Below are 26,645 nucleotides of genomic sequence, written 5' to 3' on the forward strand. Positions count from 1 at the left end.
GGAAAAGTACTTAATTGTCATAAATAAGCTACAGACAAAAACATAAGAGGTATTCGTGTGCGATAAAATCCTGTTACATTGTACTTTACATCAACATGTTGAAACAACATACAATAAATTATACAGGGAATGTATACAATGATTGTAGGGTAGCACAATCAAGCAAGGACTGACTTTTGTGGCAATCGATGTTTTGGAATACAGAAAGCTGTTCTGCCGAGTCCGCATAGAATGCGATAAGAGGGATGGAATTAAACAGAATAACAAAGACGATTTTATTTACGAAAACTTATCTGGGTATTTATATAAACAGATGTCAGCTAACCAGAAGCATGATATATCATTGTGTTGATATTATTTTAATTGTGAGCTATGCTCTTATGTTATCTCGCTTTAGCGCGAATGACCAAAATGTCAAAACACATTGTGGGCAACATTTCATTTTCATTATCTCTTTTAGAAAACAATAATTACCAAGTGCATGTTACAGTGAATATTTGAACTACGGTGATATCTAGGATTTACCAACTAGTTATGGTGAAAGTTCCGAATGTCATGCGATCTTCGTTTATTTTCTGCAATTATTATCATTTACGTTATCACTGGAGTTTGTTTTTACATGAATGTATACATTCTTGAAAATTATAATAAAAATTGATATCTACTCATCGTATAAATTTAACAGTTACAAAGTCTGCGTATAATTATATTATCCATGACAAATATGATCATTGCGACAGAGTTTTAGAAGAAGAGGGGTAGGCAGAGATTCCTTTTGTCGCAGTTCCGGCACGTCTCTGTCGGCTCATCCGCAGTCATGTTCAAGGAAGCCAAGTTTTTGTGTGTGTTTTTTCCTTTCGATGTTCGTATTTTATCTCGACAAATTCTTTTCTATAATGGATATGTGCAGTGGTACGGGTGGGGTGGGGTGGGGTGGGGTACTTACTGATCGGCCTCACAAGTAACTCGACAAACCTGTTCCTCTCCTGTACTACACGTAACTACAAACATGTTACAATTACGCTAGCGACACACTCGCTGGATTCACATAACTTTCAAAATGAACAGAAGTCAAATCATCGTTTTTTTTTTAAAGATGGACGGCAACGAGCGGCTCGAATAACGAAGTGATACGGTCATAGACATCTGCAACATCAAAGGAAACGCAGATGTTTTGCTGCACTTTATTCCCCAATAAAGTTATAGTTACATCTTTATAATAATCGTTACATAAATCAGTTGACAGAACAAGTCTAATGATAACATGCACCGGTAATATTCATTCATATTTTCTATATTACAGATATAAATATTAATTTTTAATAAATACTTCCTCTCTGATATCTTACTTCTAAAACATTGATGTTTCGCTTATCCTATACACTAGGAGTGAAATTCTTGCTGATAAAAGCAACTATATTTGTCGCGGAAGCTTTGTGATGATTTACGAGGTGGGATGGGGGGGTTCGAGTCCCCTTAGCTCCGCCCCATGGCTGCGCCAATGCGGTCATTGAAATTTAAGAATGGTATTAAGTGTCCTGTAACAAAAGAGCAGCTTGAATTACGAGCGAAGAAAAGCGGCTGAGGTTGCCGGGAATATTTAAAGTGTATTAGGGGCGTGAGTTTTATTTCCTTATGTAGATAAGTTCAAACGTCGAATTGTTTGCTATAATGTGTTAAATGTATTATATTATATATATAACGAGAGAGGTATATATTCCATCTCATTTGTCAACACACTAAATAATGGTATTTAACTTTTTACGTACGCACGCATGTGTGTGTGTGCGTGTGTGCGTATGGGTGTCAGGGCCGATTATTATAGTTACAGTAAAATATATATATCAGCGCAATGTGTCGCAATATTTTAAAATTTAATGTGCATTAAAAAAAAACATCAACTACGATCTAGGCGAAATCTTGATCCATCTTGCGACCTTTTCGTAACTGCGTCGTTTGGTTAATTCCACAATTTTAAAGGCGATTCATACACGAACAATTTATCATATAATCGATGACTTTACAATGAAAAAAGTATATATTTTTTTAATTTTTAAAATGTTCAATTGTAAATTGTCATGAGTTGAAATGTAATCATTTATACTAATGTTATAATAATGCGAAAATAAATATATGTTATTATATCGGCCATCAATCTAACTTGTCGTTTTATATTTTTTCTAGCGATATTCGCTATTTATTTATATCAGTGAATATTATCTTATCTCGGCCACCAGTTGATTTTTATGTTTTATACATTTTTCAATAGCGTGTAAAAATAATTAAAAACCAGCCTAAATATTTATTGATTACAGATTTTCTTGATTTGGTACTAACAAATTTTTACATACTGAGTACAAAATATTGATAAATAAAAGTTAATAATATATTTTATTTTCAGAAGTGTTGATAATGTTGTTCAAATGTTGATTACTAGATTGGAATAATTTGCCGTGACATTGTCTCTGGAAGTGGCTGGTCATTTCTTGAAGTGGCCATAACATTAAGTCAACTCAAAATGTGACGACGACAGATAAGTAACAGTGAAAGCAAGCACACTTGTTATCAGTGAGCGCGGATAGAAATAGTTCGCACAAGTAAATAAGTTGTTTTTAGATTGCAGGCGAATGAGCCTACTGCCTATCAAAGGTTAAGGTCAATATATACATTTCTCTGGTACGATTAATCTGATCGCATGTTTGTTAAATTATAAGTTTAAAACATGGTATAGTGAATAAAACGTTGTTATGTAATCCGACGTACATATGTATTATATTTTGGCACATAACTGATGAATTGTTACAATATAACAATGAGATGGCAAACTAGGACTTGAATAATTGGAACACATTTAATCTAGGCTATCTAAAACAATGGAATCTTTTTTTGTTACCTCTTTTAGCACGTAATCGTATCAATGAAATACTTTGTTAACTTTTTAAATGGATATCCTATTATAATTAAATATGAATAATCGCTTTGTGATGCCAATTTTATTTCATTGAAATATACATTACTGGTTTGTAATATGATTATAATTTGTTTTGTTTTTTTTTTAGTTAAAATATTAGCAGACTTTTTTATAAATTTACTAATATTTCTTTTACCATTCCAACTAAGCTCTAAGCTTGTGTTAGGATATGGTTTACGACAGTAGTCGAATGGCGGGATTCGGACTCCCGACCTCGTGATCGGAAATCCGTACCCTCAACCATTAGGCTATTGACGCTTTTAAATTATTATTATTTAAATTATTAACGAAACCGTCTAACCAACTAAAGTTTAAATATCATTAAGAAATAATTAATTTCCGAAGATTATTTGGCAATCTTACTTATATAAAAAATGAGAAAGTTTGAATGGATGGATGGATGTTTATTAAAAGATATCTCCGGAACAACTCAAAGGACCTTGAAGAAATTTGGCACAGATCTAGTCTGGCAGATCACATAAGCTACTTATTTAGTTTTTTTTTAATTGCACGCGGACGGAGTCGCGCGCTATAGCTGTCTGATAAATATGTGCAAGAATTCTTGATCATACAAACACTCATACTTTGGATCCAAACTTCAATTATATATTATAATACACATAGTAATGAATATTTGATAGTGGAAAATCTCCGGCGGTTTTTCCAAACGAAAACAATACATTTGTTTTTTTTTACTTACAGACCATATTTCCATAAAAGGAAATGGACAACACATAACGCAGGCCCTCTCTGTTTACTTGTCAGGACCTGTTTGCTACATCGCAATATAGAAAACAATTATTTTATATTTTTATTCGTTTTGTACATAATTTTATAGATATTAATACGATGAATAAGATATAGGTATCGTATTAAGATAACACTAACGTAGAATGCAGGTGTATGTTTGCGGGAGGCCGGCAGGGATATCTGAAATTATTTCTTATAAGTTCTTGTGATCTACTGTAGTTGCAATAGGAAGGGTCAAAAGTATTAGAAAGAGACATCATACATATATTATATCTCAAATAGAATTCCGGATGCTAGTGTTCCATATAAAGTCGTTTAAAAGTCAATTTTCTAGTAAGTGTATATTTGTGAGTAAATGTGCTGTGTGAGATTCTATTGATTAATATTTTCTTAATTTAATAATGAATTCTGAATATGATAAATTCGGTAAAAGTTTCGTACCACTTATTAGGTACCATAATATGTATTATATACATATCTCTGATGTATTTCTTTAATGCCTACATTTTTGTTCTAGATATTATATTTTTATGATTTTTTTTTAATTTTTCACAAATAGTGCTTCGTAATGTTGATGATGTTTATAGAATAAATTGAATTTAACATTGGCCGAGGTCAAACCGGTGCGAATCCTCCAACAAATAGTAACGTAAGTCGCATAAATTTACATAGACATTTGTCTAAATTAATAATGGCATTTTTTTTCGAAACTGAGTAATTTTTTGTTACTATTATTTGATTAAGGTAAGAGGTGTGTCAGGACCGTGCATAAGGTCCGCGTGAAAGTCCGTGGTCTCTGCCTACCCCTCTAGATTACAGGCGTGCATTATGTTGTTTTTGTTAGTGTTATAATTCTTTCTAGTTAATTATTATACTATGGAACGAGTGTTGTACTTAACTAGTGAGGCGCTCCGGATCTGCTTACACAATACAGCGTTTAGTAAACAAACATTTTGGTTGGTCTTCAGGTCTTTGTACATATATAGAGAGGGAGGGTTTTGCGACTTCTTCTACATAATATATGCTCATATAAAAAAGTATAAGAAAATTAAATATTTAAACCGTCGCTTCGGTATAGTCATGAGCCACTGCGTTTGAAGACTTTATAAAAACATTTGATATAGTTAGCCTCCTCACTTCTATAATATGTACAGTTGTTAGGATATTATTTTAAATTGTAGAAATCACGCTTTGCTTTTGCAAGTGTGACAGTATTCAGAGGGGTTAGAGATGTCAAGGGGCGCGTCAAATTAGGGGACGCAACATTTTCATTGTTCAGAGGATCGACTTCTTTTTTTGCCGTATGAATGAACATTGCTCATGTCGCGGTAGAAAATGCAGAGGGAACTAACTTCGTATGGGATTGTAGAAACACCACGACATTACCAAACTCAAACTCACATATATACCAAAAGCATTTAGTTATTTACTAAGTTCCACTATTTTCCTACTTTTCTTTCCTAGATATCAACGCTGTAGTTATAAAATGCATTACATAATTATATTTTTATATTAACGTGGAAAAACAAATATTTATTTCCTATCATATTATCTGTACCGGACAAGGCCGAAGGTAAAGGTATTTTGTTTATCTTTTAATCTGATTTGATATAAATTTATATTGAAATATGTTACTTTATATTTCAATACCTACGAGTATTTTACATTATTTTATTGCAAACTAACTACTTTCAATAGTGAATTTCATAAGTGAAAGTGGTTCTTCTAAACACGACTGACAACATATATTTTTTTATTACAATTAAAACAATTAATTTTAACTTTGGTTCCAAAAATATTTACACTTACATTTGGACCTCAGAGACTAAGAATAGAAAGAGAGTTCTTTCTTTATCTTATCTAAAAGCAATAGAAGACAAAAGCTTTTTTTATTCTTTAACTCGATATAAACGAAATGCGATAGGTGTACAAGCTATCACTGCACTTAACATATTAAAATAACCTCCAATTTAGTAATTTCTAATTTCATAAAATCACTGAAGATTTACGCAACAATTTCATATTTTTGTATACGGTATATCATCATGATTACTAAATATTTGTAAATCATATTAGCTGGATGATAATTTTCAATAATTTGATATTTGCTAACAGAGGACATTTTTATTTTAATGTTTTGTTCGGGAACTCACGACCGATCGCGTCCGCGTTTAGCAGCGTACAAGTGGTTAGAGTGGAACCACATGGCCGGAGACGGCCGCGGCTGCGGCGAGCTTGCGGGGTAAATAAATAGGTATTCCAAGTGAAATGCTAAAAACCAATCCTTACAGAATAAAAAGACATGTGGTAATAAATATAAAGCACCATAACATGAGATAGGAGCTAACCAGAGAGGGAAAAAGTAATAATTTATATAGTTTTAACTATCAATCTTAATCCCGAAGGTCGTCGAAGTCGAGGGAGACCAAAGCTCCGATCGATAGACGCAAAAAAAGTGGGCATGGCAAACTGGAAGTCCGTGGCCAGAGATAGACCGAGGTGGAAAAAGTTGCTGGACCAAGCCAAGGCCCACAAAGGGCTGTAGAGCTAGCAGAAGAAGAAGAAGAACTATCAATCTTGTAACAGTCAATTTGCTAGTCGCCTTATTTAAGTGTATAGCAATAATAGTACTATTGCTTTAATAAATGGGTATTATGACAAGCGTTATTTTTCAAATGTCCAGGTATACGCATTTTTATGAAAGGTCGCCAGTGATAAATCGGTAGGTAAAATTTTGTTTTCATTCGACAGATAACGCTTTTCTACAGTAAAACTTAAAGTTTTAATTCCTATATTATAAATGAAGATTATTCGCTATTCAATTGGACCGCCGCCGGAAGAACGCCGACGCGGCGCGGCCCCACCCGTGTGGCTTCTCTGTTTGCATACGGACAAACATATGTCAGTTAAAGCGCTTTAAGCTTGTTGCGACGTTACTGACACTCAAAACACAGCGCTTGTCGCTTGTGGCATCATTGCACGTATCCCAGTTGAAGCGCTTTACACGTGTGGGACCGTTGCACATACGCGAGGCGAAGCGCTTTACGCTTGTGGTTAGGCTATATAAAGCGAGATTGGCCGGCGACGTTTCATTTGATATAACAGTACTGAAGCAGTGCGTCGCTCCGTGTGTTGTGAAACCGGTCTGTCTGCATAACAAATACAAAAACTACTTTAACAACAAAATGGCTTCAAGAGATCCCGCTTCCGACCAACTTGTGAACTTCAGCAAATGCGTTAAGGTCGGTACAATTGTTACTATTTTATTTAGGTATTAAGTCGCTACTTAATAATACAGTTATTTTAGTCGCTGTATAAATTGTGTTGTTTGTTGGAAGTTGTTACGAATGTTAATTTGAAGTTGTTCAATATCACAAGTCATTGTTTATCTATTTGTACTTTGAACATTATTACCTAATAGTGTTGGTATGTTTTCATTAATGCAAAGCATATATTAAATAATAGTTCCGATTAGTATAAAGTGATAAAAGTATATATTTATTCCTTGTGCTAGATGTTTTAGTAATATCATAATTGTATTTATTTCTAAATACAAATGAAGATGTGACATACAATTTGTTATAAATTATACACACGTGTTATTTACAAAATGTTTCATTCAAAAGTTGTACAAAATAAAAAGTGTTAACAGAGTTGTTATGACAGAGATCAAAGTGTAATTTGTGTCTGCTCTGCGCAATGCGACTTTATTTTCATAAAATAATGAATTATGTTTTTATTTTATTATAAAGTAAACGTTATTATGCTGATGCTTATTATTTGTTAGTTATATAGTAACTATAAATTTATGTTAGAAAAAATATATTAATCTGATGTCTAGAATAAGTCAAAAGATAGGTACCTAGGTAGTTATATATCTTTTTGACGTTACATAATCAGGTCCAGGAACAACAAACATACTGTAGTAAAGATTGCATACATTTCAAAATTCACGGTGTTTATATAATATATATAGTATTTCATTTTAAAGTCAGTAATCTTATATCAAATGTTACCTACATATATGTTTTTATTTTAAATTGCGCAGTATTGTAATGTCTCCCCAAGTAGGTATCTGTTAGGTGATAGCTTCTTGTTTCAGTAGAAAAATATTTAATTATTGTTAAAGATTTCATTGAACAAATAATAATAATTTAAATATATTAATATTTCTATAAATTTTTAACAAACCATATTGTTTACGTTTGAGTAACTAAGTTATCACATTATGATAGAGTGATGACGTAGACAGAGGTCTTAAATGTTACGAGGAGGGAACATATCTCTGCTTATCTCAAGTAAAAATATATCTACAATATGCGAATATTTTAACAACATATTATGTATGTATTATTTAACATCTGGTGAACTCGGAGACTCCGAGATATTTTAAATAATTATAACTAGGATTATTGATTTTTTACCAAAATGTTTTTGAATGTTGTCACCGTGAAATATATCCGCCGGCTTTGCTTTATCATTAACCAAGCTCTAGATACAATTATTATATCTGTATATCTCATCCACGATAAAATTACATACCTTTAAATGATAACAAAATACATAACATGTACAATAACAACCTTTACATAATGTCTCAATGTTCACTTTCAGGACTCGCCTGGTTATATAACGACCAAGTCCGGAGCCCCGGTCGGAGTAAAGACCGCCATCCAGACCGTCGGCAAGAACGGACCCGCCCTGCTGCAGGATGTCAACTTCCTCGATGAAATTTCATCTTTCGACAGGGAGCGTATCCCGGAGCGAGTCGTGCACGCCAAGGGTGCTGGTGCCTTCGGCTACTTCGAGGTGACCCACGACATCACTAAATACTCAGCCGCAAAGGTATTCGAGTCCATCGGCAAGAGAACCCCGATCGCAGTCAGGTTCTCGACCGTGGGGGGCGAGAGCGGGTCCGCCGATACCGTCCGTGACCCCAGGGGGTTCGCCGTCAAGTTCTACACCGATGACGGCAACTGGGATCTGGTGGGCAACAACACTCCCATCTTCTTCATCAGAGACCCCACCCTGTTCCCCAGCTTCATTCACACACAGAAGAGAAACCCCGCGACGCATCTTAAGGATCCCGACATGTTCTGGGACTTCCTGACCCTCAGGCCGGAGACGAGTCACCAGGTCATTTACCTGTTCGGAGACCGCGGTATTCCTGACGGATACAGGCACATGAACGGTTACGGCTCGCATACTTTCAAACTGGTTAATGCGCAAGGAGTAGCGCACTGGGTTAAGTTCCACTACAAAACCAACCAGGGCATCAAGAACCTGCCAGTCGACAAGGCCGCCGAGCTCGCCTCTTTGGACCCTGACTACTCGATAAGAGACCTGTACAACGCTATTGGCAAGGGCGACTTCCCGAGCTGGACCCTATACATCCAGGTCATGACCATGGCCCAAGCCGAGAGCTGCAAATTTAATCCGTTCGACCTAACTAAGGTGTGGCCGCACTCGGACTACCCTCTGATCCAGGTCGGTAAGCTGGTGCTGGACAAGAATCCCAAGAACTACTTCGCGGAGGTGGAACAGATCGCTTTCAGTCCTTCGAACCTGGTGCCCGGCATAGAGCCATCGCCCGACAAGATGCTGCAGGGACGCCTGTTCGCATACAGCGACACGCACCGCCACCGGCTCGGCGCGAACTTCCTGCAGATCCCTGTCAACTGCCCGTACCGCGTCGCCGTCACCAACTACCAGCGCGACGGCCCACAGGCCCTACAGAACCAGGAGGGCGCTCCCAACTACTTCCCGAACTCGTTCTCGGGTCCGCAAGAGTGCCCGCGCGCGCAACGCCTACAGCCGCGCTACAACCTGTCGGGCGACGTGGACCGCTACGACAGCGGCCAGACGGAGGACAACTTCTCGCAGGCCACCGCCCTCTACAAGCAAGTGTTCGACGAGGCGGAGAAGGCGCGCTGCGTGGTCAACATCGTGGGCAACCTGAAGGACGCCGCCGGGTTCCTTCAGGAGCGCGCCGTGAAGATATTCTCGCAGATACACCCCGATCTCGGCAGCAAGGTGGCCGCCGGCCTCGCTCCCTACAAGAAGTATCACGCCAACTTGTAAACTATATTTATGTAATGGGACTGATTTGGGTGCAATCTTATTCTAGCCGATGTATACTGACGGTGTGGATATGTTAAACTGCACGCTGCATTTTTTATTGTACTATAATCACTGTTAAACATTAATACGTTTAATAAATACTTTTTTCTTTTTTCATATGTTTCATTTTTTTTTAAACTCCAAACTATGTATAATACATTTATCATTATAAGAAATATACCATATCTATATTAAAAGTGGAAATAATCCTAATCTTAACAGTAAATTCAAATACATTGTTTCTGACTCCTTAAAGTGAAGATTATTAGCAGCAATCATAAAATTGTAATTAAACATTTGTTTGTGTTTAATAAAATAGCGGGCATTCTTCGTTCACTCAATGTCATCTCCGCGAAAATAAATTAAACTTGCTTATCAACGTTAAGCAAATATCCACCCTCATTTAGGTATTCAAATTTGATTTGATTTGATTTAATTTTACAGTACAAGCAATAGACGATTATTATTTTCCATTTCAAAATGATCATAGTAACATAAATTAAAGTAAGCGAATACTAAAATACCTAGTCAATATGTCACTACTTCTACCTACCCACCTTCTATCAAATATACCTTTATATCAACCATTACAAACCTAAACGTACGATCAAAAAACTATACTACTGTTAGAATTGTCGTTGTCTAGTTTGATACAGATAACGGTAATGAGGATTATATTAGTAAAATATTTAACGGAATGTGCTAGTAATTTCCGCTATGTAAGCATTATTATACTTAAATATCATTTATAGATAGATAGCTATAAAAGAATGTACTCGGTTAACTTATCGATTTTCATGTGAATTAATGTGATAAACACCGTGAGGTAAGTAACTGACAAGCATTGGCGACGACGCGTCGCCGTGTCGTGTCGACCTTGTTACGTATTAAATCTACTGCTAAGTATTATTAACTACACTAATTGATACCTACTTGAAGAAAAACTACATCTATATTCCATAATATGACTATAATATTAACAAAGAGAAAATACAAAAAAATGTTTATTTCGTTGATGCCATTTAACATCGAATTACGCACATAATTATGTTAATCAGTTTCGCGCTGTTTCAGACTCGATAAGCTTAGTCATGAACTAAAATTAAATTCATTTAGAATACACGTAGCGACATCTATTGCTTATTGGATCATTTTAATAAATTCTCCTGTCAAGTATCCATTCATCATATAAATAGATGGCGTTATTCCTTCAAGCTGTTACCATTTTGATATTCAAATTAAATACAAAAATAAACTCTAAATAAAAATATATACAACAAGGTTTATTTTTTTCCTTGCATTTTCATTCTATTTCAAGATCGTAAAATTTGTTTTCAATTGCAGATTGGTTGTTTTCTATAAAATTAAGGATAGCGCCATCTGTTGCTATACTAAACAAAAACACCCATCATTAATTTTGTCTTATGTTCAATAGAGGGAGTTTTGTCGTTATATTGTTTTAATTTAACATTTACAATTATTTATCTTTTTAGGCCTTACATAATACTATGTATTGTATAATTTAAATAATAACTAGCAGTAATCTTGACTCATATAAAATACAAAGTGTGGTCAATCATGTCGCTCTTCTGATGATCTTAAACAGGCCGAAAAATTAAATTAAAATAAAATGAATTTAAAACAATTTTAATTTTTACGTCTATTGGCAATGACTTAGGATGATATGTATGTCATGGAATAAATTTTAATTATTTTCAATATTTGATGTCATAAAATGTACTGTGGATTTTAATGTTCCAAATTTTTTACGTTATCTATTTTGGATTTTTGTTAATATGAAAAGGTCATTGACCTTAACGTTTTTTTGAGAGATTGTCGTAAAAGTGGTCAAATATATCTTTCTCGAACTCAAATTTATTCATGTGAGAGAATAAATTATCTACCTATGGTCGTATAGTGGAGTTGAACATTTAAAGGTAAGAAGATAACGCCTAGTTTTGTTTTATTTACCAAACTGAAGCAGCCGTATGTCTTAATCTATTTACAATGTGTCTTAAATGTTAAATTAGATCTTATATCCAAACATATTTAGTAATTGAAATCTTATCAGCGTTTTACTTATATATTTTAAATTAATTTCTACAACAGTACATAGGCATGTGTTGTAATGTTGTAAACTTGTTGCAGTATGATTTGCAGTCAGTGCAGGAGGATTCTGAGGAGTGGTGAGGGTATCAGGTGTTCGGAATGCGACTCCAAGTACCACGTGGCGTGCGTGAGCGAGACACAGGAAGTATTGGAGAGCGGCGACCTCGGCTACCACTGGACGTGCGCGCTGTGCCAGCACCCCGCCGGCAAGTCGGAGGACAGGTTGCGCAGCTCCTCGGGACACGTCCTCATGGCGATGAACACCATCTCGGAGAAGTTCGAAATGGTAAACAAGATCCAGCTGCCGAGGCTCAGCCACGACATCTTGTACATCATGAATATTGCAGATCGGATCGCGAGACAGAACGAGAGTATACTCCGTACTCTGGAGGAGTTGAAGAACAGGCGAGAGGTGAAGGCGACCCACGAGCAGCTAACGTACCGGCGGCGGCACCTCAGCCTGATGCCGCGGACGAAGCACTCGGATCAGCCCGCCGCCTCCGCGCTGCCCGGCGCCGACAAGTTGGCGAGGTATAGGACCAGAAGGAGGCCTAACACCTTGCAAGAAATGTTCTTTCTCCTTAATAAAAAGTTGCGGTAAATCCGAACGGAAGACTATTAAATTTATTTTCCATCAAAACCTATTTATTATACTGAAAACTTTTTATAAAAACTTTGCATGGTTGTAGACCTGCATTAAATAGGTTTCGTATATTTACATTTGATTGAGATATCAGACAGAATGTAGTTTTATATAATGATTTTATCCCTTAAAGTGTGAGAGCTTTTGCTAGGAGTGATTATAGTTTGTGATTATAAAAGATAACAATGTGAACTCAACATGAGAATGCTTTGTTAATTATGAGAGTGTGCTAAATAAAGCAACGAAATGGTATGTGTCAGAAAAATTAATATCGACCGATCAAATAATATTATGTAGAGATATATTAACTTGTACATGACACTATCAGCTCGTACATGGGACACGAGTCACCTTTACATTTCTTCAAATATATTGTGCAGGACATATATTAAATAGATGTTTTTGTTTACCGCAAGATTGGTCATGTTATGTGACATGTAAAGAGTAATGCTTTAAATATGGAAATGAAGATCGTCGAAAACAAAAACATATAAAGCATATTGCATTGTATTAATACAGAATCAAAATTACATAACTAAAATATTATTTGCATACAATGTAATAGAAAATTTATTGATATGCATAATGGCCAGCCAAAGTTCTTAGGCGTAACATTGGGTTCTTTGTTTTAACTTCAACATGACCATATATAAATAAGCATTATCCATAAATGGGGGATAAGCAGACACCCTCAGCGTCTAAATTTTGTTAGAATGTCAGAGACTTTGTATGGGACTCTACGCCTTTGTTTATTGTTTTATTAAGTACTTAACTACAAAGACATCGTAACGCAAGGACCAAGTGTGCCGGTTGTGTTTTGATTTAACTTTTGTGTTGTTTTTAAACATACACACTCGCCTGTTCCAATTAATCTTTCATGAAAATACTTTTACATTTGTTAATCTTATGATACTTGATGTTACTAGTTTTTCCTACATAACTACGTAACTAAATTAACCCTTTCCTGACCTATAATTATATTTTTACCTTCATTATATAAAAATTATGTTTTAACGATTACCTTTATACCTTATCGCGCCTGCAATTGATAATGACAGTATTAGATGACATTAGGGCTAATAAAGTAATTGTAAGCGATACGTGTTGCGGTGGCGGTTTAAATTGTTACTAATATATGCAATTCATTAAAATAATATCGTTGGAAATACGTATATGTATACAAGCTGTTTCCAGTTAATAAAATAACTAATGAAAATAGCAAAAGAGTCAAGGACGCCCTTGTCCATCATAGAAGGGACAAACAGAATTAACGAATAATTTAATTAAGCAAATTATAAAAAACGTATTGTTAAACGTATTGTGTCAAGATCACTGGGAGAGAAATTAGAGATCGTCTAGTTAGCACTCGGGTCTTGTACAAAAACGTATTGCCTTCCTTTTCATTATCTTTGGAAAAATAGAGATAGTTAACCAGTAACACAGAGATGTTTTTCATCAAACTTCAAAGGTAAGATTATACCTCAGTGAGATCTCATGCTGACGAAATACATAATTATTTTGAATTCGAAAGGTCGTCACTAATGTTGGTATTGTGAAATCGTTCGAAGGCTTCGTTACATCAAGAACTTTACAAATCACCGGTCATATTATGAAGCTAATGTGTTATCAAATAAATTGTTATTATAATGTATTGATTTTAAAAAGTTTTACTAAAAGACACACACACACACACATATATATCTTCTGTTACATAGTAAACTAGCCTAGTGAAGGCTCAACTAAGTTCATTGTACTTAATAACTGGTTTGTTTTTCGAAAATATTTTGAATGTACAGTTTCTTTTAAAATTCTACTTATTAATTTGATAAAAAGCGGTAAATATGTTGCCTAACGCTTTTCTGACGGATGTTCACTGTCGCGAGTTTGTTTTTTAGTAAATTTCCGTTTTTTCTAGTTTTAGATCCAACAGCCGATTCCTGTTTTTACAGCAATTTTGTTTATGTTAATAGCAATTTTTTGTTATAAATATTTTATACATATCGTCAGCAAATGCCACAAATTATACGCTTTACTGTTCTTAAAATTTTATAAGAATTCTAATGAGGTTTTTTATCATTAGCAACATTTTGGATTCCACAACATAATATAATGCTTTTCCTATTGTTACTTTACGTGTGAGTTACGACAGGAAAATAATTTTCAGCGTCTGTTCTTCCTCAGTGATTCTTACCTTCTTGTGTGAGAAATACCCCGACAGGGTTTTAGCCATTCAATATGAACACGTCATGTCTTCATTGTAGTCATATTGATAGCATTCGTCATAAAAAAACATAAACAAATATGAATATTTGTAGTGGACTATCTACATTTTGAGTACGTCTATGGCGGGCTTTAGGTGCTGGAATTGGTGAGAAGTACACAATATAATTTTAATGTAACTTCTTTGGTGTCCAATTGAGTGGTTAAGTGCAGAATCAGTATGAGACCTGCTGAGAGGTCATTAATGTATTATTGACTTGCAATTTCCAATTCACCTCCCCTCCTGTGAGTCTGTCGGTGACGACACTTGTAAAGTTGTTTACTCTCATCGTAACTCAAGTACGTACAGTTACCATCTTCATGTCAAATGGCGGTAAATACACCGCCTCTGTATGCCTCCGATCAATTGTTAACTTCGCCACTTTATAACCTCACTAAACAAATTATAGTCAAGTTGTAAACTGAATGAATTGACACTTTGTTATATTATGTTCGATCTTATAAACCTCATTTATAAATAAAAACGCATAAACAGTTTTAAAAATTGTCTATTTCATCCCACTGATTTCATTGCCAATGCATCGAAATGTCGAATTATCAATGATACGTTTTGTTGCCAGTGTTGACGGCTAGTATGATTATGATAAGACCAATTTAATATTCTGACGGTGACAAATATCTATTTAACTCTAACGTATTTAAATACAACAACGTGTTGCCAAAGATTTCATTCAGTGTTACGCTTCCCTTAGTTACGGACCGCGTTCAAACATGTTTCTCGTTACTTGTGTGCTAATGCTGTGCGCTGTATGGGCTGAAGACCAACCTACAGTGAAGACGCCCTTAGGAGTTTTAAAAGGTTACTTCCTGGAGACCAGGGGAGGCAGACAGATAGCAGCATTTACTAGTATACCGTACGCAAAACCCCCGGTCAACGATTTAAGATTCAAGGTAAATAAGACAGCGAACAATTTATCTCATTTATAAAAACAAATAGTATTTTTTTTCTGTAAGACATTTGTTTTTACTTTGAATTGTCTGATTTCCCGCGCGAATTGTTTCTTGTATTCTGTGTATTTTTAAAAATATTACTGCGTTGTTGTTATTTTGTTTGGTAACTTGATTTTTTAATTTAAGATGCTACATTTTTTATTTTTACATATTTTCTTTTAATTTTGTTTATTAAATGTAAGTTTGATAAATGTTATCTAGGGGGGGTCAACTTTTTGATCATCGAAAAATCATAAATTATAACATGAGCCATATGTTGACTTTATTGAAAATCTTTTAATTTTTTACGAAATAAATCTACAATATTGTGATGTTGACAATTTCTAATCACTGCTCCACAAATATGTTTGTTTGCAGACAGTGTAACCGTACTTTAAAGAGGTTTAATTCCTAATCTTGTATCAAAGGCTTCGCTATATCTATAATATCTTCAAAAGGACAAACAATGGATGTGAGTAATGAAAACAACATACAAAGTGTATATTTTAATCAAGTGTTTACATGAAGCTATATATTATTGTGCGACTAAATGTACTTCTTTATAAACGACCTAAAGGAACTCTTGTCTACTCTAAGTTAGGGGCGATTGGATCAACAACATGTGAATAATGTTGATTGTCTTCACATTTATCTTTGAATATTGTCGCTGTTATGTGCAGGTTGCATTAACACGTTTTCCTAAGTCATAAAAACGTCGGATAAAGTAAACAGTTTCTTACAAATTAAAGTCATTTACACTATAATTATATTCACCGGTTATGTGTAATTGATGGCACGTGGTACCAACATTACAACGTAATAATAGCACAGATTAATATCAAATGCGAGAATAAATTAAAATATAAAAAAGTCAATCGAATCACAGATATTGAGTAGTAGTTTTATGTTAAAATTGCGAATGTTTGGATGTATAGATGGATGTTTGTTTCAAGTCGTATGAATCTCAATTAAATTAGAACACATTCTGAAACAACACAAATGCCATAGATCTTTAAAATGTGTACGGTTCTTGTACGCATATAACTTAGCAAAGGTTCATCACATCTTGTCGGTATTTGGCATAGATAAAGAACATAGTCTCGAGTAGCACATGAGATACTTTTTATCCTTTTTTTCAACAGGCAAAGTCTCGGTTCAAAGCCTTAATACAAGTGTCACAGCAGTGGAAAGGTAGAATAAACCTGTTGTTCTGTCATACGACAATGGAAACCATAACTGAAATGCATCTTTATTGTGTTTTACATTTGGAAAATTTTTGCGGTTCTTTTAGAAGTTATCTTAAACTTGTGTTTGGATAAGATGCTTTGTGTTGATACAAGCATAATTTATTTGGTGCATGTTTAAACATTAATTAGGACCTTTCGTGTCATAGATTAGATTGCTCAAATGAATTCATGTTGTGTTCACATTGATATAAAACAATTGACAACGTCAATTGAAGAAAGGAAACTTACTTTTTTCCAACGTTAACTTTAACTGTGTCATGTTTTGTTCAGGCAATTTCCTTAAAAGGCAAAGTTTTGGATCTTTATCTTCTTGAACTGAATACACTATCTTGTAAGTGTTCTTGGTATTTCTGTTTTTACAAAGAGAAAGAACGAGCGGGATAGGTTTTAATTTGAACATTACATACATAAATGAGACAAAAGTTCTCGAGATAAATCTCGATAACGATATTGTTGACAGATAAATCTGTTGTTTTGTTAAAACTACTTGTTTATTTAAATAAACTGCACACAAACATTTTTGTAAATCGCTTTTGTAATCTGTGGCGTAATCTGTTTTTCTTCTTTTTAATATATTTACACAAATAGATCTCATTTGTGTTGCCGATATAAATTAGAAAGTTTCTGAATGATGTTCAGACTCCTAGACTTAATGGTTTGAAAATTATTTCTATTAATTTATTATGTTGAGAAACATAGCTGTTGCCCGCGACTTTGTCTCGTTGAATTAAAAAAATACACTAAGTAGGCTTATGCGCTATTTTACATTGTAATATATTTGTATTTTATTTGGTAGAATTTACATACAAAAATTTCCATAGTCGTCTTCCGCCGAAATAATTTGTACCGATAAACAAAAAACGTGTAATTATTTTAATAAATGGTTAGGCTCGATTAAGATGCAATACGCCACGCATGTGTTGTGACATTGTGAGTTTGTTTTGTCGTGAGTTTTCACTGTCGTAACACCAATATAAAGACATATTGTTATCTCGGTTTGCACAAGTATGTACATATATCGGCAGTGGTGACCCACAGGTAACAAATGAGTAACGTCGTAGGTTGTTTTGACAAAGCAGAAGCAAAGTGGCCAGAAACAAATTTATGTGACCACATCTCAGCTTCGTGACGTGCATTAAATGCTTCACTTTAAATATGTCACCGTTTGATTGTGTACTTTGTCATTTCGTAAAGTATCAAGCTCGTTATTGTTAATCGAACGAATAATTAATGTAATTTATGATTTTTATTATATCATTGTTTTGTAAATGAAATATGGGATGAGATATATGTTAGATATTATTATTTATGAGTACTAATAGCAGTAAATTATTTATGAATCAATTCGCTAACGTTTTAACGCGCGTGTAATCTAAACCGGTTTGACGAGTTCTCAAACGGCCGAATATTTTTTTTTTCATAAAGGATGGTTAGTTTTTTTATCTAGTTACATGTCACACCTTGAACTTTGAAAATTATTTATAAGGTTTTCTGGTTTACGTTTTTTCAACTTTTGGATTGAAATATTGTTTAATGTTTTTAGTATTATATCGTAGGCACAATGATGTTACACGTTTTTGGAGTCTTAAAATATCTTACTAACATTATAATATAAATGCCAATATTTGGATGTATGGATGTTTGTTCGAATTCATCTTCAGAACGACTCAACAGATTTTGATGAAATTTGAGACAGATGTAGAACATAGTCTTGAAACCCACATGGCTACTTATTAAATTTTATTTTATAATACCGCGCGGACAGAGACGCATGCGACAGCTAGTATTACATATATATATATATATAGAATTATGAGACATTCATGAAGATTACATCAGATTACTATTATCTTCCTTATTTTGTTTTTCTCGCTCTTACATGAATAATTAATAAGAAAAATTCATAGCCTAAAGGAAAACGATTTGTTTTATATTATGAGGAAAATAAGTTATTTCAAAACACGTTGTATTAAGACGATAGCGTGTTTCCACTGTTAAACACTAGTACAAAAACATATCGTTAAGTAAATAAGCGATGACATGAATCCAAGCTTACTGCTTTGTTTAGTTACATTAGAATTACTATCTTCCTCATGTTCTATGACCATTTAAAAAAAAATCACACCAACAAAATGTTTTTCTCGTGTGATAATTTTTCAACACTTTGCGGTGTCAAAACATGTTTACCTGTCATCTGACAAACGCCATTTTATCATTAAGCTTAATTATCATTGAAATTAAACAAATCTGTTTATTAGTTTGACTTCCTAAAACATCTAGTAATAGTACTAGCCCTAGAGGTAAAAATGTACGGACTTCTATAGAGCATTAACTTGGCACAAATTATTCTTTCCTAGCGGTCGGTCCCGACATCGCACGTGGAGACAATTATTTTTTTTTAAATGTTAACTTATTTTGGTCTTAAAATGATCGCGGAGGTCTAGGGGAGGTTTACGAGGTGAGAAAAATTCGAATAATTGTTTTGCCTAGAACTAAGTAAGTTTTTTTTTTAATTACGCGCGGACGGGGTCGCCGTCCACAGCTAGTACTGAATAAAAATATAGCGCCTGACCACGATTCCACTTGAAGTTATGTAACTTGTCATCCAGAACACTTGCATTTCTTCAATGTTAAAAAATACTTAGTTTTCCTTATCCACTTTAAATCTTGTTAGCTGCAGCTTAACTAGTATGAGAGCAATTAAATACTATGTAGCAACTCGTGACGGTTAGTAGAAAAAAATGATTTTGTACTTTGACATAAAACAATAAGACATAATTTTCCATGTCCGTTCATAACAAAGATAACATTTTTAATTGTAGTTATTAATTGGTATATTAGAACATGTATAGTTCAATTGGTGATAGTTATTTTACACAAAAAATATCGTTTTAAAAGACTGCACTATTTAACGTCCAGCATTTGTTTTCGCACGTCAGGATCACGACTATTCTTCTACCCTTCGTGCCAATTCAAGTTATAGTACATTTCTTTGTTTATAGGGTCCCAAACCTGTGGAGGCATGGGAAGGAGTCTTGGACGCGACGCGGACGAGCCCCGTCTGCGTCCAGCGGAACCCTTACACCCGGCAGAAGGAGGTGGTGGGGCAGGAAGATTGCTTGTATCTCAACATTTACACACCGCTCACGGGAAATGTAAGTCTGAAGAGTTAAAGATCCATTTTCTTTATTGTATGAATCATGTGAAAAATACCTAACGTATTATTTCTATGAGTAACCAGAGCGTTTAAATCTCGTGACATATGCTAGATATTAAATATTATTTCTTAAGGTGGATTTAACAGCTTTTTTTAGTTTATAGTAAAACAAAATGCTTTGAAAATATGCTCATTATATAGCAATTTATTTATATTCAATTGCAAAATATTATGTGATAATCTTTGGATTTAATGTAAAGTTTAACTTTGAATTAAGTGCAAGTTATTATACCTTAGAATCAATTAAATATTAATGTAATGTCAGGGTAAACTCGGCGGCTGTCATATGTCAAAATAAGTGATAACTTAACCTGAAAGCTTAATTTACTTATCATCCACTCAATCTGACCTCAGTATAGATTTAGACGTATTATAAGATTTGCAATGATCATAGATCATTATAAAGTGAATTATTCATTTGTCTTTATTGAGGGCTTATCTAATACATAAAATGCTTGCAGCATACAGTCACGATGAATTTGCTACGGCCATATGAACATTATAATAAGTAGGCCCAATATTATGAGAAACCGAATTAAGTGGAACGAACTTTGCATTTCTTTCTCATTCTCTTCCGCAGCTATGGGCTCCAAGCTTCTTGTTCTACCATCTACAATATCGTATATTCAAGCATTTGTATCATGTTTCGTTTCTATTGTTTGTATATGGGAATGTTTCGTAGGAAATAGACAGTGGTCGTCTGCTTCCTGTGATGGTCTTCATCCACGGCGGCGGCTGGATGTGCGGTGACGCGACCACGCAGATGTACGGTCCTCAGTACCTCCTCGACAGAGATGTTATCCTGGTAGCCATGAATTATAGACTTGGTGAGACTATGTTTTTTTTAAGTTAACATGCGCCATAATGTCACGTTAAAAAAGTAGGAAAATTAAATTAATACATTAAAACAATTATTTTGTAATGTTAGATATTTTTGGTCCCGTAATCTTGTCACTCCTAACTTAGGGTAGGCTCTGAGCTCCTCATTAGGGACGTATAGTGAGCTGATGATGTATCTTATCAAACGTCCACCCTTCTAGAACTTATCCGAATTCATCTTCTATGTCTTTATACCTTCAGTGACATACTCGCGCTGGGTGCGAATGCTTAATGATCGTTTTAATAATTTATCAAAAAGTATTAGCTCTAACTACTCCACATGCTAAGTAAGTATATGGCTATTGCGTTTGTACGACTTCGAGCACGTACACATCTCAATAGCGATGAGCTATTACATGGCGATAGTATATAAATTTTGATTACAGCTTAATCTTTTTCAAGTAGATTTATGCACAGAGGAAAAATTAACGACTTTCGCAGGTCCGCTTGGTTTCCTGTCAACACAGGACGAGCACTGTCCCGGCAATAACGGTCTCAAGGACCAGCAGGAGGCGCTGCGGTTCATACAGAAGACAATCCACAGCTTTGGCGGTGACAAGGATTCTGTCACAATATTCGGGGAGAGCGCGGGCGGCGCTAGTGTCCACTACCACATGCTGTCAAGGACAAGTGTAGGTCAGTTCACTGCAGTCATTGTTCCTGACATACCGAACACATCGTCCTAAGCCTATCTCTATTCTATATGTCGTGTTTACTTGTTAGGTTTGGAAAGTTGGCTTTTCATAGTTAGAAAAATATTGTTAGTGTGACTTATTAATAAAATATAAAAATGAAAATGTATAATAATTGCATTAATAATTTACTAATCATAAGAATAATATAGCGCGTAAACTAACAAATTGCTTGGCGTAAAATCAATTTACATACACAAAGAAATCAAAATGTCGCATTTCAATATGACAATATAATTGTTTAATTAATTCAATTGAAATTGAACGATTAAAATCAAGTCGCTTGGCTGATATACCTAAGATAAGTAAGATATATAATATTAGTAATTAAAATGCTATCCCCCAGGTTTATTTCACAAAGGCATCTCTGAGTCTGGAACAGCTCTGGTCCCTTGGGCAGAGGCGCCCCCTGGAGAGGCTCTGCGGAATGCTTTCCGTCTCGCCAAATTCCTTGACTGTCCACAAGCGCCATCTGATGTAATGCTGGACTGTCTCCGCACCAGAGACAGCCACGACATTATCAATACAGAGTTCAAATTCTACGTGAGTATTTAATACTTGATAATTTGATACACATTGAATCACAGATTCAAACTTGTTGATATATGTTTCAGGAATGGGACTACGAACCTATGACGCCATTCAAGGCAGTAGCAGAGCCCGACTTACCTGGCGCCTTCCTGACGGCCAGCCCTCGAAAGACGCCGTCTATTGCCGCCGTGCCTTGGATGACTGGTCTTACCAAAGACGAAGGATGCTTAAAGTCTGTTTGTGAGTTGTTATTCCTTGTTCTAATCAGTTTTAGATAAAGAATATCCCTCATTAGTCACATATAAAAAAATTGTGTTCATGTCAATATCCTTAATGTGTTAGGTTTTGTATTTCTTACTTTTTATCCATATTTATGATAGTTTGTTTAGTATTTTATTCTTATTTGAGTTACCAGCGACCAAATCTTATTGTTCATACAATTTATTGTTTATTTTAACGTAAATTATCTTCGTCCAGGGATAACGGCCAACTCGAGCCGGTACCAGGAGTTCATATCCGCCTTCGAGGCGATAGCTCCGGTGACGTTTTATTATGATAACTCTCCGTACGCTGACGTAATCACTGACCGCATCAAGGACGTGTACTTCAACGGTGGTGAACAGGAGGCGATCAAATCCGGGATACTTGAAGTGAGAACCTAATCTATGGATTTGTAAATAAATTGCGCAATTAATATAATATTAATTCGTATTTGTGATTTTTCTTGCACGATTTCGTTTTGTTGCTTACTAGGCATGTACATATAGGTATTCTCTGATAATTTATCTTCGATATTAAACCTTAGTATTTATTTTCACAGTGTCGTTTGATGTTCCAGAAATTAAATTATATAAAAAATGTTTCAGATCTACACGGATTCATATTTCGCGTACCCAGCATTGGAAGCTATCGAGTTGACGTTTAATTATACGAAGAATCCAGTGTTCCTTTATGAACTAACGTACAGAGCGACGAATAGTTTCTCGCAGATATTCGGCGACGAGGAAGGCGATTATGGTTAGTTAATTAACGATACCTTACGTCAGTTTCCTGTCATTGGTGATGAGTTTTTATATGACACCTTTGTTATATTACGATTTAAACGATCCTATATGAGCATACCATTTTCTAAAATATGTTGGGTGCAGCGTCTCGTGTAATTTTCTGAATAGACGTGAAACTCTTCGATCAATAAGTAATCTGTCTGATCATATAATATATTTCCTATTTACGGTTTCAATCAAATACTTTATGCTTTCCTTTGTTTAGTTAATTGGCAACATTTAAATTGACTTTAGGTATTTGTCACGCGGACGAACTGATGCATCTGTTCCCTATTGACTTCCTCTCGAAGCCCTTCTCTGAAGAGGACAGGAGAATAAGCGAACTAATAATAACTATGTGGACCAACTTTGCTACTACTGGGTAAGGCTTTATTTGAATAGTTTCATAGTTTTGAAACCAGCTCTATATCGTTATTGGATCAAAGCAGTAGACAAGGACATTTTCTTAATAAAATGAAGCTGTTTTAAAAATTCAAATGAAAAGATATGATCACTGTCAGAATATAATAATGTGTGTATTGATAAAATCAAACTTACACTTTTGTTGTTGGTATCAAAGAAGAGATGAAGACTTGTCTATACTTGGTACTCCAAGATTACCGGATAATTTGTATTTATCTGATTTTTATCATGTTAAAAACCCATATGCATTATTCTTAGAAGCTGTTAAAGGAAAATATCTTAGATTCGGTGATAAGGAAAATATTACAATGTTTTAATTATTACAGTGATCCAAACAAACCAAACAAACTGCCATTTAAATGGGAACCAGCCAGCAGCAGCAAGAGGATGGAATACTTGGAGATTGGAAGCGAGCAAAAGATGAGGAACCACCTGGCTTCCCGCTCTAGGGTCTGGGGCTCTTTGCCGCTCTGGCACAGCATTAGAACGAGGAAGTTCATCGACGAACTTTAGACCTGTTTGGACCAGGATACGTCTCTTACAGAGATTATAACCCTCTTAAGGCACACAAAAGGGTACACATATTCAAGGCCATTATTTTCGATGTGAAACGAAATGCATAATTTGTGTGTTACCGCACTACTTTAGAAATTTAATTGTGTGCTTTGAGATTCTCATCAAAATAAGAAAAATAGTTTTAAGATATTTTAATCTTGTTACTCGAACAAATGTTTTGATTAGAACGGTTATTTTATTGAAATTATAACCCCCGTGTTACATGTGAATTGTTTTATAATTTAAAATAAAGATTATTTATTATTGTAACTAATTATATATCTTAGACATTAAAATAAGTATTTAATGTATGTTGAAGAATAAACATTTTTTTTGTCAAATTATGTACTTCGAAAAACTTTTAAAACAGTTAATAAATTTTTAAAATTTATTTAATATTTATCCTACAAATAAAACGAATTTGGGACTAATCAGATTCCAATATATTAAATAGAAAACATCGTATGATCTTTTTACAACTAGTTTTACTCCAATAATACTACTTCTCTAACCAGTGAACTCGTCGCTGCTAGTAGAACTTATTTACATTTATCTTTCGTGTTCCACCAACTTTTGAAATTAGTTTTACGCAAGTCGTTGTCAAAGCGATATTTATTGGCTGCGGCACAAAGGTTGCAGAAGTTATCTGAGTCCGGAGATTCGTCGTGAGAGTGATAAGAGTAGTGGTTCCTCCACCTGAATAGCTTCTGGTATTTCGAGGGGCTGTGCATCAGCTCAAACATGCGACGCGCCAGACCTTCGGGCCCGTACTCCTGCGCGTTCAAATACGCGTTGTCTGGTAAGAATCTGTAAGAATATGTGTACATGTTATAGATCTACCACATAAGTATTTCATTTCTGCATAAACGTATAATGATCGCACTTTTTAAGAGATAAAGACGGTAAACGCAGAAAGTAGTGTATAGTTAGTTACCTCGTGTAGTTTGCCCCGCCGAAGACGACAGGTACTGTGTCGTGCTTGAGCGCGTGCAGTAAAATGTCCGTTACGTAGTCCTCGCTCAGAGCATTCTCAAAAGCTAGGTAGAAGAAATAGTCCTTCTCCAACATCTCAAGACACCTCCCCATTATAACTCTCGGACAATTTAATTTGCCACAATCACCATAAATATCCAATTCTAAATTATATTCGCTCAAATAAACTTCTAACTCCTTAACGAAATTCTCCCTTTGACTGTCCGTCTTGCAATTGGATGCAAACCAAGCGGCGATTTTAGTTTTAGTTCTCAATTTCATTATAAACGCACTATCTACGGGAAGCATATTTTCGGGTTTTATCCAATTCATATCCTTTTTCGGTCCGATAATTTTACCGTTTACATCTCTTATGACGATATATTTCCAAACCATATCCGAATCCAGCTTGTAGGTCCAGGTCCAGTTGAAGTAGTCGTTCCACATGTCGTTGCAGATAGGTAAACTGGACGCCGCGTCGCCGCTCACGAACACGAATTTTTGGTGCTGGCTACGCGCCTTTGGTAAATGCTTCGAAGTCTCAAAATAATTCATGTCTGGTCCGTCGAATAGGACGACGCTGAATCCTGAGAATGAGTTCAGGATGTTGCTGTTATCCGTGAGGTAGCAGTTATTCCAGGAGCAACTCTTCATCACAAACAGTCGGGAACCGTCGACGTATTCAATAATTTTATTCGTGGGATTTACCCAACGGACAATATATCTCAGGTTTCCGTCGTAAGGTATAAAGTTTGCCGGTTGGTTCTCATCATCTTGAAAAAATTCGCTACTTACGTCCAATTTTTTCATCTTATGTTTGTAATGTAAACGGCATAGTATCACCAGCATTAGCGCAGAGATGATGAGCGCGTAACATAACTTTGTTAGCTTGGTTGGTATAAACAATCTTTTAAAGAAGAACATTCTCGTTGGATCGTGGTTCGTGTAATGACAAGAGTTGTTACGGAGGACGTGACTGATTGAGATGTGTTTATGAAATGCCATTCCTCGGAAAATCATTTGTTATGCAACACAATGTATCTGCTATAACGCTTCTCAGTAACGCTCATCAAGCTTTTGAACAACTCAAATGTATGCCTTGGATTTTTTTGTAATCTTACTACTAAGAAAGAGAGGGAGTAGATAGAGACAGCACTGTCTTCTGGTCTATTCTCCAGGAAAGAAATCGGTGTTACATGAAATAAGATTGAACCTCTGGTTTATCACTTATCGTATCAAATGCATTATGTTTATTAACATTGCTAATTCTTTTGCCGCGACAA

General features: G+C 35.1%; 4 protein-coding genes across 4 annotated transcripts; 3 read left to right on the forward strand and 1 right to left on the reverse strand.

Annotated features, from left to right (window-relative positions):
* The first annotated feature begins 6,793 nt into the window (after positions 1–6,793).
* Cat (catalase) lies at positions 6,794–9,958 on the forward strand. The gene is made up of 2 exons (XM_013323948.1): positions 6,794–6,963; positions 8,336–9,958. Exons 1-2 carry the CDS (start codon positions 6,907–6,909, stop codon positions 9,800–9,802), a joined length of 1,524 nt encoding a protein of 507 aa, XP_013179402.1. The 5' UTR covers positions 6,794–6,906; the 3' UTR covers positions 9,803–9,958.
* A 1,543-nt stretch (positions 9,959–11,501) lies between these two features.
* On the forward strand, positions 11,502–12,895 carry LOC106126191 (uncharacterized). Its single transcript, XM_013323681.1, has 2 exons — positions 11,502–11,778; positions 11,990–12,895. Exon 2 carries the CDS (start codon positions 11,991–11,993, stop codon positions 12,549–12,551), a length of 561 nt encoding a protein of 186 aa, XP_013179135.1. The 5' UTR covers positions 11,502–11,778; position 11,990; the 3' UTR covers positions 12,552–12,895.
* Positions 12,896–15,538: 2,643 nt separating this feature from the next.
* On the forward strand, positions 15,539–24,806 carry be2 (beta-esterase 2). Its single transcript, XM_013324079.1, has 10 exons — positions 15,539–15,764; positions 20,053–20,205; positions 20,950–21,094; positions 21,588–21,782; positions 22,185–22,381; positions 22,453–22,609; positions 22,847–23,019; positions 23,236–23,386; positions 23,668–23,794; positions 24,162–24,806. The coding sequence occupies exons 1-10, from the start codon at positions 15,585–15,587 to the stop codon at positions 24,346–24,348; spliced, it is 1,665 nt and encodes a 554-aa protein (XP_013179533.1). The 5' UTR covers positions 15,539–15,584; the 3' UTR covers positions 24,349–24,806.
* Positions 24,807–24,840: 34 nt separating this feature from the next.
* On the reverse strand, positions 24,841–26,610 carry LOC106126421 (alpha-(1,3)-fucosyltransferase C). The gene is made up of 2 exons (XM_013324080.1): positions 25,325–26,610; positions 24,841–25,197 (listed from the first exon to the last, which is right to left on the reverse strand). Exons 1-2 carry the CDS (start codon positions 26,380–26,382, stop codon positions 24,930–24,932), a joined length of 1,326 nt encoding a protein of 441 aa, XP_013179534.1. The 5' UTR covers positions 26,383–26,610; the 3' UTR covers positions 24,841–24,929.
* Positions 26,611–26,645: the final 35 nt, after the last annotated feature.

Source organism: Papilio xuthus, unplaced genomic scaffold (genome assembly GCF_000836235.2).
Source record: "Papilio xuthus unplaced genomic scaffold, Pxut_1.1 DF825017.1, whole genome shotgun sequence".
Lineage (NCBI taxonomy): Eukaryota > Metazoa > Arthropoda > Insecta > Lepidoptera > Papilionidae > Papilio > Papilio xuthus.

Coding starts and splice junctions, on each gene's coding strand:
- Cat (XM_013323948.1), top strand. CDS start 6,907: ATGGCTTCAAGAGATCCCGCTTCCGACCAACTTGTGAACTTCAGCAAA. Junction 6,964..8,335: donor ACTTCAGCAAATGCGTTAAG/GTCGGTACAATT, acceptor GTTCACTTTCAG/GACTCGCCTGGTTATATAAC.
- LOC106126191 (XM_013323681.1), top strand. CDS start 11,991: ATGATTTGCAGTCAGTGCAGGAGGATTCTGAGGAGTGGTGAGGGTATC.
- be2 (XM_013324079.1), top strand. CDS start 15,585: ATGTTTCTCGTTACTTGTGTGCTAATGCTGTGCGCTGTATGGGCTGAA. Junction 21,783..22,184: donor GCTGTCAAGGACAAGTGTAG/GTCAGTTCACTG, acceptor GCTATCCCCCAG/GTTTATTTCACAAAGGCATC. Junction 23,795..24,161: donor ACCAACTTTGCTACTACTGG/GTAAGGCTTTAT, acceptor TAATTATTACAG/TGATCCAAACAAACCAAACA.
- LOC106126421 (XM_013324080.1), bottom strand. CDS start 26,382: ATGATTTTCCGAGGAATGGCATTTCATAAACACATCTCAATCAGTCAC. Junction 25,198..25,324: donor GGCGGGGCAAACTACACGAG/GTAACTAACTAT, acceptor ATATTCTTACAG/ATTCTTACCAGACAACGCGT.